The sequence below is a fragment of the Oncorhynchus mykiss genome, chromosome 18 (genome assembly GCF_013265735.2).
Source record: "Oncorhynchus mykiss isolate Arlee chromosome 18, USDA_OmykA_1.1, whole genome shotgun sequence".
Lineage (NCBI taxonomy): Eukaryota > Metazoa > Chordata > Actinopteri > Salmoniformes > Salmonidae > Oncorhynchus > Oncorhynchus mykiss.
This window is the reverse complement of record NC_048582.1, coordinates 67,406,745-67,419,478: the sequence shown is the minus strand read 5'-3', so window position 1 is coordinate 67,419,478 and position 12,734 is coordinate 67,406,745. Positions and strand designations below refer to the sequence as shown.

Sequence of the window (12,734 nt, the reverse complement as noted above, 5' to 3'; positions counted from 1 at the left end):
CAAAATCCAGAAAATTACGTTGTACGATTTTTAATGAATTTATTTGCAAATTATGGTGGAAAATAAGTATTTGGTCACCTTCAAACAAGGTGACCTGTAACTTCTTCTTTAAGAGGCTTCTCCACATAATCCAGATTGGTGAAGTGAAATTTAAAAAATTACAATGTTTCACAAAATTCTAAATGGAAAAGTGGTGCGTGCATACATTATGTATTCACCCCCTTTGCTATGAAGCCCCTCAATAAGATCTGGTGCAACCAATTACCTTCAGAAGTCACATAGTTAGTTAAATGTGCGTAATCTAAGTGTCACATTATCTGTCACACGATCTCAGTGTATACAGTGCCTTGCGAAAGTATTCGGCCCCCTTGAACTTTGCGACCTTTTGCCACATTTCAGGCTTCAAACATAAAGATATAAAACTGTATTTTTTTGTGAAGAATCAACAACAAGTGGGACACAATCATGAAGTGGAACGACATTTATTGGATATTTCAAACTTTTTTAACAATTCAGAAACTGAAAAATTGGGCGTGCAAAATTATTCAGCCCCTTTACTTTCAGTGCAGCAAACTCTCTCCAGAAGTTCAGTGAGGATCTCTGAATGATCCAATGTTGACCTTAATTCTTCACAAAAAAATACAGTTTTATATCTTTATGTTTGAAGCCTGAAATGTGGCAAAAGGTCGCAAAGTTCAAGGGGGCTGAATACTTTCGCAAGGCACTGTAGACACCTGTTCTGAAAGGCCCCAGAGTCTGCAACACCACCAAGCAAGCAGCACCATGAAGACCAAGGAGTTCTCCAAACATGTCAGGGACAAAGTTGTGGAGAAGTACAGATCAGGGTTGGGTTATAAAAAAATATCAGAAACTTTGAACATCCCACAGAGCACCATTAAATCCATTATTCAAAAATGATAAGAATCTGGCACCACAACAAACCTGCCAAGAGAGGGCCGCCCACCAAAACTCACGGACCAGGCAAGGAGGGCATTAATCAGAGAGGCAACAAAGAGACCAAAGATTACTCTGAAGGAGCTGCAAATCTCCACAGCGGAGATTGGAGTATCTGTCCATAGGACCACTTTAAGCCAGACACTCCACAGAGTTGGGCTTTACAGAAGTGTGTCCAGAAAAAAAGCCATTGCTTAAAGAAAAAAATAAGCAAACACGTTTGGTGTTCGCCATAAGGCATGTGGGAGACTCCCCAAACATATATGAAAGTAGGTACTCTGGTCAGATGAGAGATCTTTATGGCCATCAAGGAAAACGCTATGTCTGGCACAAACTCAACACCTCTCATCACCCTGAGAACACAGTGAAGCGTGGTGGCAGCATCATGCTGTGGGTATGTTTTTTGAATCAGCAGGGACTGGGAAACTGGTCAGAATTGAAGGAATGATGGATGGCGCTAAATACAGGTAAATTCTCGAGGGAAACCTGTTTCAGTCTTCCAGAGATTTGAGACTGGGACGGAGGTTCACCTTCCAGCAGGACAATAAGCCTAAGCATACTGCTAAAGCAACACTCAAGTGTTTTAAGGGGAAACATGTAAATGTATTGGAATGGCCTAGTCAAAGCCCAGACCTCAATCCAACTGTGAATCTGTGGTATGACTTATAGATTGCTGTACACCAGCGGAACCCATCCAACTTGAAGGAGCTGGAGCAGTTTTGGGGGGTGAATAAATATGCACACTCAAGTTTTCATTTTTTTTTTGTCTTATTTAAAATCAATTTTAATTCCAGGTTGTAAGTCATCAAAATAGGAAAAAAGGCAAAGGGGATGAATACTTTCACCAGCCTCTGTATTTCCTCTCTGTCTCTCTCTGTTTCTCTCTGTCTCTCTCTCTCTCTCTCTCTCTGTCTCTCTCTGTCTCTATCTCTCTCTCTCTCTCTCTCTCTCTCTCTGTGTCTCTCTCTCTCTCTCTCTCTCTGTCTCTATCTCTCTCTCTGTCTCTCTCTCTCTCTGTCTCTCTCTCTCTCTCTCTCTCCCTCTCTCTCTCTCTCTCTCTCTCTCTCTCTGTCTCTCTCTCTCTCTCTCTCTCTCTCTCTCTCTCTCCCTCTCGTTCTTTCTCCCTCATCTCTCTCAACTCCTGCAGTAGTCAGTAGTCTGTGTGCCTACTGATGACCACAGGGACTCTGGGTATCTAGCATCATTCAGTCTGCCATCTGTCTGCGGAAATCCAACTCTCACTCACTCTTTAAAGTGCCATTCAGGGTCATATCTAAGGGTTCTTAATACCAGGTCCTTCATGGGCTCTCACCTTTTGAAGAGTACTTAACTCAGGAGGCTCTGACATAGGGAGGCTCCTCTGACTGACAAGGCACTGAACTTTCCCAGATCAATCGTGACTCTTGTTTGAGACCCAGGTTTGCTCCCATCACATTTCAGCCTTAGATGCTTCACCTTTGGTGTTTACAGATCTGAAAGGACTGGATAGATGTCAGCATTATGGTCATGGCAAAGAGCAGGGAATAGAGCAGAACCAATCCACTCTCTCTCTCTCTCCTCAGAGGTATCATCATCAGCCTCATCCTAATGACATGTTAATTAGCCTAGGTCAGGACATGGCTGTGGGGAAACAGAGTAGGAGACATCAAAAAGGCTGCTGGGGGTGTGAGGATGACTCACATCTCTTCCTCAAAACAAGTTAGATTTTCCCTGGTTGCTAGGATTACAACATCTCATTTCCAATATGTGTGGATGTTGTTATGTCTTCCCTTTCTTCTCCAGATGAGATGGTGATAAAGTAGGTGTGTGTGTGTGTGTGTGTGTGTGGTTTCTACAGTTACCTACAGTATAACTGTGTCTCCTCTCTCCAGACGAGGTGAACAGGGAGGAGATGGAACAGGCAGTGCAGCTCAGAGTTGGAGAGCTCATCATCATCGTAGTGGTGCTCGTCATGTGGGCAGGTATGTCAACCGTAACACAACCGCAACACAACCACAACCACAATTCAACCATTAGGCCTAAACAACCATTAAACAACCACATCACATCACACCCATAACACAACCACAACACAACCACAACCACAACCACAATTCAACCATTAGGCCTACACAACCATTAAACAACTGCATCACATCACACTCATAACACAACCACAACACAACCACATCCACAATTCAACCGGTAGGCCTACACAACCATTAAACAACCACATCACATCCCACCCATAACACAACCACAACACAACCACATCCACAATTCAACCGGTAGGCCTACACAACCATTAAACAACCACATCATCACACAACCACAACGCAACACAACCACATTCATGCATCATGCGGACTGGAAGAGAACCTAATTCAACCATGACTACAACTTCAAACATAAGTGTAACAGAACCATAACACAACGTTAACACAACCATATCACAACGTTAACAACCGCAACACAACGTTAACACAACCGTTAACACAACATTAACACAACCAGAATACAACCAAAACACAATGTTAACATACATATGGTACTTTGTTGTTGATTTAATTTTATCCTAGACTAACAAGCACTAGAGAGACAAAAACTAAAAATCACCGGAGATAGAAACTAAAAATCACCGGAGATAGAAACTAAAAATCACTGGAGATAGAAACTAAAAATCACCGGAGATAGAAACTAAAAATCACTGGAGATAGAAACTAAAAATCACCGGAGATAGAAACTAAAAATCACCGGAGATAGAAACTAAAAATCAGCGGAGATAGAAACTAAAAATCACCGGAGATAGAAACTAAAAATCACTGGAGATAGAAACTAAAAATCACCGGAGATAGAAACTAAAAATCACAGGAGATAGAAACTAAAAATCACCGGAGATAGAAACTAAAAATCACAGGAGATAGAAACTAAAAATCACCGGAGATAGAAACTAAAAATCACCGGAGATAGAAACTAAAAATCACCGGAGATAGAAACTAAAAATCATCGGAGATAGAAACTAAAAATCACAGGAGATAGAAACTAAAAATCACAGGAGATAGAAACAAAAAATCACCGGAGATAGAAACTAAAAATCACCGGAGATAGAAACTAAAAATCACCGGAGATAGAAACTAAAAATCACAGGAGATAGAAACTAAAAATCACCGGAGATAGAAACTAAAAATCACAGGAGATAGAAACTAAAAATCACCGGAGATAGAAACTAAAAATCACAGGAGATAGAAACTAAAAATCACCGGAGATAGAAACTAAAAATCACAGGAGATAGAAACTAAAAATCACTGGAGATAGAAACTAAAAATCACCGGAGATAGAAACTAAAAATCATCGGAGATAGAAACTAAAAATCACCGGAGATAGAAACTAAAAATCACCGGAGATAGAAACTAAAAATCACCGGAGATAGAAACTAAAAATCACTGGAGATAGAAACTAAAAATCACAGGAGATAGAAACTAAAAATCATCGGAGATAGAAACTAAAAATCACCGGAGATAGAAACTAAAAATCACCGGAGATAGAAACTAAAAAATCACTGGAGATAGAAACTAAAAATCACCGGAGATAGAAACTAAAAATCACAGGAGATAGAAACTAAAAATCACCGGAGATAGAAACTAAAAATCACCGGAGATAGAAACTAAAAATCACCGGAGATAGAAACTAAAAATCACAGGAGATAGAAACTAAAAATCACCGGAGATAGAAACTAAAAATCACCGGAGATAGAAACTAAAAATCACCGGAGATAGAAACTAAAAATCACAGGAGATAGAAACTAAAAATCACCGGAGATAGAAACTAAAAATCACAGGAGATAGAAACTAAAAATCACCGGAGATAGAAACTAAAAATCACCGGAGATAGAAACTAAAAATCACCGGAGATAGAAACTAAAAATCATCGGAGATAGAAACTAAAAATCACAGGAGATAGAAACTAAAAATCACAGGAGATAGAAACAAAAAATCACCGGAGATAGAAACTAAAAATCACCGGAGATAGAAACTAAAAATCACCGGAGATAGAAACTAAAAATCACAGGAGATAGAAACTAAAAATCACCGGAGATAGAAACTAAAAATCACAGGAGATAGAAACTAAAAATCACCGGAGATAGAAACTAAAAATCACAGGAGATAGAAACTAAAAATCACCGGAGATAGAAACTAAAAATCACAGGAGATAGAAACTAAAAATCACTGGAGATAGAAACTAAAAATCACCGGAGATAGAAACTAAAAATCATCGGAGATAGAAACTAAAAATCACCGGAGATAGAAACTAAAAATCACCGGAGATAGAAACTAAAAATCACCGGAGATAGAAACTAAAAATCACTGGAGATAGAAACTAAAAATCACAGGAGATAGAAACTAAAAATCATCGGAGATAGAAACTAAAAATCACCGGAGATAGAAACTAAAAATCACCGGAGATAGAAACTAAAAAATCACTGGAGATAGAAACTAAAAATCACCGGAGATAGAAACTAAAAATCACAGGAGATAGAAACTAAAAATCACCGGAGATAGAAACTAAAAATCACCGGAGATAGAAACTAAAAATCACCGGAGATAGAAACTAAAAATCACAGGAGATAGAAACTAAAAATCACCGGAGATAGAAACTAAAAATCACCGGAGATAGAAACTAAAAATCACCGGAGATAGAAACTAAAAATCACAGGAGATAGAAACTAAAAATCACCGGAGATAGAAACTAAAAATCACCGGAGATAGAAACTAAAAATCACAGGAGATAGAAACTAAAAATCACCGGAGATAGAAACTAAAAATCACCGGAGATAGAAACTAAAAATCACAGGAGATAGAAACTAAAAATCACCGGAGATAGAAACTAAAAATCACAGGAGATAGAAACTAAAAATCACCGGAGATAGAAACTAAAAATCACCGGAGATAGAAACTAAAAATCACCGGAGATAGAAACTAAAAATCACCGGAGATAGAAACTAAAAATCACAGGAGATAGAAACTAAAAATCACCGGAGATAGAAACTAAAAATCACCGGAGATAGAAACTAAAAATCACCGGAGATAGAAACTAAAAATCACCGGAGATAGAAACTAAAAATCACCGGAGATAGAAACTAAAAATCACAGGAGATAGAAACTAAAAATCACTGGAGATAGAAACTAAAAATGCAGGACCAATGACTTGGCCGGCTGACTTTGATAAGCAACCAGAAATAACTAGCGATTTTCCGGTTCATTAAAAAAGCTTAGATATCGTTTGTGTTTTCATGTGTTGAATCGATTCAACCCTTTTCCAGGTTATCTTTCTAGAAAATAAACAGTCAGCTAACTAGTCTAAATATTCTGATGTAACTATCTCCTTGCTCCTGCTTTGTAGTGTACCCCTCAGTTTTATCTACACACTCTGCTATGAATGCATACAGTGCATACATACAATTGCATACAATGCATACATATACCACTGCTGGATGAATCTCTATTACTCAAACATGGAGTCCACAATTACCCAGCTAGATACAAATGAAAAAAAAGATGGAAGATGAAGGAAGAAGATTGGTGGAAAGACAGAGAGAGCAGGAATGAAGAGAGAGTAGAGAGAGGTAAAGAAGGAGATGGAGGACGAGAGAGCAGGAATGAAGAGAGAGTAGAGAGAGGTAAAGAAGGAGATGGAAGACAGAGAGAGCAGGAATGAAGAGAGAGTAGAGAGAGGTGAAGAAGGAGAAGGAAAACAGAGAGAGCAGGAATGAAGAGAGAGTAGAGAGAGGTAAAGAAGGAGATGGAGGACAGAGAGAGCAGGAATGAAGAGAGAGTAGAGAGAGGTAAAGAAGGAGATGGAAGACAGAGAGCAGGAATGAAGATTGAGTAGAGAGAGGTAAAGAAGGAGATGGAAGACAGAGAGAGCAGGAATGAAGAGAGAGTAGAGAGAGGTAAAGAAGGAGATGGAGGACAGAGAGAGCAGGAATGAAGAGAGAGTAGAGAGAGGTAAAGAAGGAGATGGAAGACAGAGAGAGCAGGAATGAAGAGAGAGTAGAGAGAGGTGAAGAAGGAGATGGAAAACAGAGAGAGCAGGAATGAAGAGAGAGTAGAGAGAGGTAAAGAAGGAGATGGAGGACAGAGAGAGCAGGAATGAAGAGAGAGTAGAGAGAGGTAAAGAAGGAGATGGAAAACAGAGAGAGCAGGAATGAAGAGAGAGTAGAGAGAGGTAAAGAAGGAGATGGAGGACAGAGAGAGCAGGAATGAAGAGAGAGTAGAGAGAGGTAAAGAAGGAGATGGAAGACAGAGAGAGCAGAGAGAGGTAAAGAAGGAGATGGAAGCCAGAGAGAGCAGGAATGAAGAGAGAGTAGAGAGAGGTAAAGAAGGAGATGGAAGACAGAGAGAGCAGGAATGAAGAGAGAGTAGAGAGAGGTAAAGAAGGAGATGGAGGACAGAGAGAGCAGGAATGAAGAGAGAGTAGAGAGAGGTAAAGAAGGAGATGGAAGACAGAGAGAGCAGAGAGAGGTAAAGAAGGAGATGGAAGACAGAGAGAGCAGGAATGAAGAGAGAGTAGAGAGAGGTAAAGAAGGAGATGGAAGACAGAGAGAGCAGGAATGAAGAGAGAGTAGAGAGAGGTAAAGAAGGAGATGGAAGACAGAGAGAGCTGGAATGAAGAGAGAGTAGAGAGAGGTAAAGAAGGAGATGGAGGACAGAGAGAGCAGGAATGAAGAGAGAGTAGAGAGAGGTAAAGAAGGAGATGGAAGACAGAGAGAGTAGAGAGAGGTAAAGAAGGAGATGGAAGACAGAGAGAGCAGGAATGAAGAGAGAGTAGAGAGAGGTAAAGAAGGAGATGGAAGACAGAGAGAGCAGGAATGAAGAGAGTAGAGAGAGGTAAAGAAGGAGATGGAAGACAGAGAGAGCAGGAATGAAGAGAGAGTAGAGAGAGGTAAAGAAGGAGATGGAAGACAGAGAGAGCAGGAATGAAGAGAGAGTAGAGAGAGGTAAAGAAGGAGATGGAAGACAGAGAGAGCTGGAATGAAGAGAGAGTAGAGAGAGGTAAAGAAGGAGATGGAGGACAGAGAGAGCAGGAATGAAGAGAGAGTAGAGAGAGGTAAAGAAGGAGATGGAAGACAGAGAGAGTAGAGAGAGGTAAAGAAGGAGATGAAGACAGAGAGAGCAGGAATGAAGAGAGAGTAGAGAGAGGTAAAGAAGGAGATGGAAGACAGAGAAAAAAAGAGTGGTGGTAAAGAAAAAGTGAGAGCAAGAACGAGAGAAAGGGAGAGGGAAAACAAGACACGGAATGTGAGGAGAAAACAGACAGAGAGAGAGTTGCCTTGGTTTTTAAATTGGACCTATGGGGCGATAGTAATGCCAGACAGATTCCCCGTTATGCTTTGATTTTTATTTGAGATGAGCACTGGTAGATGGTGGTGAAGACAGACAGGCTAGCAGGCAGGCAGACAGACAGGATTACAGGCAGACAGGGAGGCAGGCAGGCAGGCAGGCAGAACGACAGACAGGTAGACAGGCAGGCTAGCAGGCAGGCAGGCAGGCAGGCAGACAGACAGACAGACAGACAGACAGACAGACAGACAGACAGACAGACAGACAGACAGACAGACAGACAGACAGGCAGGCAGGCAGGCAGCCAGGCAGGCAGGCAGAACGACAGACAGGTAGACAGGCAGGCAGACAGACAGGATTACAGGCAGACAGGATTACAGACAGGTAGACAGGCAGACAGGGAGGCAGGCAGGCAGTTAGACAGGCTTACAGACAGACAGACAGACAGACAGAAAGACAGGCAGACAGACAGGCAGATAGCAGCTCTCAGCAGCTACAGTAGGACTGAGAGAATAGTGGAGAGGAGAGGAGATTCATCTCTCTCTCTCTCTCTCGCTCCCTAAATTCAAATTTCAATTTAAGGGTGTTTTATTGACATGGAAGCATACATACATTAACATTGCCAAAGCAAGTGAACTAGATCGTATACAAAAGTGAAATAAACAATACAAAATATAAACAGTAAACTTTACACATACAGAAGTTCCAAAAGAATAAAGACATAACAAATGTCATATTACGTATATATATATATATACAGTGTTGTAACAATGGGCAAATAAAGTAAGTACAAAACATTAATATAAGTTGTCTTTACAATGGTGTTCGTTCTTCACTGGTTGCCCTTTTCTCATGGCAACAGGTCACAAATCTTGCTGCTGTGACGGCACACTGTGGAATTTCACCCAGTAGATATGGGAGTTTATCAAAATTGGATTTGTTTTCGAATTCTTTGTGGATCTGTGTAATCTGAGGGAAATATGTCTCTCTAATATGGTCATACATTGGGCATGAGGTTAGGAAGTGCAGCTCAGTTTCCACCTCATTTTGTGGGCAGTGAGCACATAGCCTGTCTTCTCTTGAGAGTCATGTCTGCCTACGGCGGCCTTTCTCAATAGCAAGGCTATGCTCACTGAGTCTGTACATAGTCAAAGCTTTCCGTAAGTTTGGGTCAGTCACAGTGGTCAGGTATTCTGCTACTGTGTACTCTCTGTTTAGGGACAAATAGCATTCTAGTTTGCGCTGTTTTTTTGTTAATTCTTTCCAATGTGTCAAGTAATTATCTTTTTGTTTTCTCATGATTTGGTTGGGTCTAATTGTGCTGCTGTCCTGGGGCTCTGTGGGGTGTGTTTGTGTTTGTGAACAGAGACCCAGTACCAGCTTGCTTAGGGGACTCTTCTCCAGGTTCATCTCTCTGTAGGTGATAGCTTTGTTATGGACTGTTTGGGAATTGCTTCCTTTTAGGTGGTTGTAGAATTTAACGTCTCTTTTCTGGATTTTGATAATTAGTGGGTATCGGCCTAATTCTGCTCTGCATGCATTATTTGGTGTTCTACATTGTACAGAGAAGATATTTTTGCAGAATTCTGCATGCAGAGTCTCAATTGAGTGTTTGTCCCATTTTGTGAATTCTTGGTAGGTGAGTGGAAACCAGACCTCACAACCATAAAGGGCAATGGGCTATATAACTGATTTAAGTATTTTTAGCCAGATCCTAATTGGGATGTTGAGTTGCATGTTATTTTTGATGGCATAGAAGGCCCTTCTTGCATAGTCTCTTAGATCTCTCTCTGTCTCTCTGTCTCTCTCTCTCTCTCTCTCTCTCTCTCTCTCTCTCTCTCTTTATTTCTCTCTCCCTCTGTCTTTGTCTTTGTCTCTTTCTCTCCCCCTCTCTCTCTCTGTCTCTCCCTCTGTCTGTGTCTCTTTCTCTCCCCCTCTCTTTGTCTCTCTCTCTGTCTCTCCCTCTGTCTTTGTCTCTTTCTCTCCCCCTCTCTTTGTCTCTCTCTCTGTCTCTCCTTATGTCTTTGTCTCTTTCTCCCCCCCTCTCTCTGTCTCTCTCTCTTTGACTCTCTCTCTCTGTCTCTCCCTCTGTCTTTGTCTCTTTCTCCCCCCTCTCTTTGTCTCTCTCTCTGTCTCTCCCTCTGTCTTTGTCTCTTTCTCCCCCCTCTCTTTGTCTCTCTCTCTGTCTCTCCCTCTGTCTTTGTCTCTTTCTCCCCCATCTCTTTGTCTCTCTCTCTGTCTCTCCCTCTGTCTTTGTCTCTCTCTCTGTCTCTCTCTCTGCCTCTCCCTCTGTCTTTGTCTCTTTCCCCCCCCTCTCTCTGTCTCTGTCTCTGTCTCTCTCTCTCTCTCTCTCTCTCTTTCTCTCTCTCTGTCTCTCTCTGTCTTTCTCTCTGTCTCTCTCTCTGTCTCTCTCTGTCTCTCTCTCTCTCTGTCTCTATCTGTCTCTCTCTCTGTCTCTCTCTGTCTCTCTCTGTCTCTCTCTCTCTGTCTCTCTCTGTCTCTCTCTCTGTCTCTCTCTGTCTCTCTCTGTCTCTCTCTCTGTCTCTCTCTGTCTCTCTCTGTCTCTCTCTGTCTCTCTCTGTCTCTCTCTCTCTCTCTCTGTCTTTCTCTGTCTCTCTCTCTGTCTCTCTCTGTCTCTCTCTGTCTCTCTCTCTCTCTCTCTCTCTGTCTCTCTCTCTGTCATTTCAGACAGTAGACAGGCAGGCTGTCATTCAGACAGTGAAATAAAGGAGCCTGTTTCATAACTCATCTTTCTCTTTTCCCTCCCTCCCTCCCTCCCTCCCTCCCTCCCTCCCTCCCTCCCTCCCTCCCTCCCTCCCTCCCTCCCTCCCTCCCTCCCTCCCTCCCTCCCTCAGGTGTGATCCTCCTGTTCTGTCGTCAGTATGACATCATCAAAGACAACGAGCCCAACAACAACAAGGACAAAGCCAAGACCTCGTCAGAGTGCAGTACGCCAGAACACCCACAGGGGGGGCTACTGCGCAGCAACGTCTGAAAACAGCCCCCACTGGCCACTCACCTATATGGCAATAACCTCCAATCCTATTCCTCAGGACAGGTGAGGCTACACAGCCAACCAGAACCGTCATACCTGAGGCTGCATCCTGATTCTTCATACTTCTCCTGAAGTGTGCGTGTCCTTGTATCTACAACATGACGATCACCACTACGATGATGATGAGCTCTCCAGCTCCGAGCTAAGACCCCTGACACCATCTCCTCCACAAATCAGCACCTCAGACTACAGCACAGCACCACACCAGGAACCCAGCCCAGCCAATCCCAGCAGCACAGCCCCGCACCAGGAACCCAGCCCAGCCAATCCCAGCAGCACAGCCCCGCACCAGGAACCCAGCCCAGCCAATCCCAGCAGCACAGCCCCGCACCAGGAACCCAGCCCAGCCAATCCCAGCAGCCCAGCAGCACAGCCCACGATGGACCACAATCACCTACCACCCAGAGTGGGGAGACTGAAGAGGTGTAGGGTGAAGCTGCCCCGAGACGCTGATCTTGGGTCAGCGTCTAGGGTTGTGCCTTTCAGATTATAATACACAAGGTTAAATGGACACGGGAGGCCTGATCATAGATCAGCACTCCCACTCTGAGGTGCTTTATGAACAGAGAGGAATTGACAGGTTTGGTCAGAAAGTTCCAGCTAGACTATCAGAGGGCAAGGTAAAGTTATTATCATATTGCTTAAACCTATCAAATCATTTCAGATCGCAACAGATGTCTAGAGGGAAGGGGCTAAGTGATTGTTTCTGGACAAGGAGCCTCTGTCTCCCCCTCCCTCTCTCCAGATCACTGTCTCTTACACTCTCTATCTCCCTCCCTCGCCAGATCACTGTCTCTACACTCTTTATCTCCCTCTCTCCAGATCCCGGTCTCTACACTCTCTATCTCCCTCTCCCCAGATCACTGTCTCTACACTCTCTGTCTCCCTCCCTCGCCAGATTACTGTCTCTACACTCTCTATCTCCCTCTCTCCAGATCACTGTCTCTACACCCTCTATCTCCCCCATCATTAAGTCCTATTTTGCACAGGAATATGAGTTGTTTTAGAGCCCCTCCTAAACCCTCTGACTCATAAGGAAGGTGACTTCCCCTCCTAAACCCTCTGACTCATAAGGAAGATGACTTCCCCTCCTAAACCCTCTGACTCATAAGGAAGGTGACTGCCCCTCCTAAACCCTCAGACTCATAAGGAAGGTGACTTCCCCTCCTAAACCCTCTGACTCATAAGGAAGATGACTTCCCCTCCTAAACCCTCTGACTCATAAGGAAGGTGACTGCCCCTCCTAAACCCTAGCCTCTGACTCATAAGGAAAATGACTTCCCCTCCGTCTGTCTCTCTTCCTGGGCTGAAACCTTGTTGCCCTTGTTAGTTGTCCTCCTACAGTATCCAATCTGAAGGATAAAATCTGACACAGTTTTTATAACAGCATATAGCAGGGTCAGAGA

At 42.9% G+C, this 12,734-nt stretch overlaps 1 protein-coding gene across 1 annotated transcript in view; it reads left to right on the top strand.

Moving 5' to 3' along the window:
* fndc5b (fibronectin type III domain containing 5b) overlaps nucleotides 1-12,167 on the top strand; it is a 34,056-nt gene extending 21,889 nt beyond the window's left edge. The window contains exons 4-5 of the mRNA XM_036953587.1: nucleotides 2,826-2,915; nucleotides 11,129-12,167. Coding sequence (XP_036809482.1) covers nucleotides 2,826-2,915; nucleotides 11,129-11,268 — 230 coding nt within the window. The 3' untranslated portion in view covers nucleotides 11,269-12,167. The remainder of the gene's footprint in view (nucleotides 1-2,825; nucleotides 2,916-11,128) is intronic.
* Nucleotides 12,168-12,734: the final 567 nt, after the last annotated feature.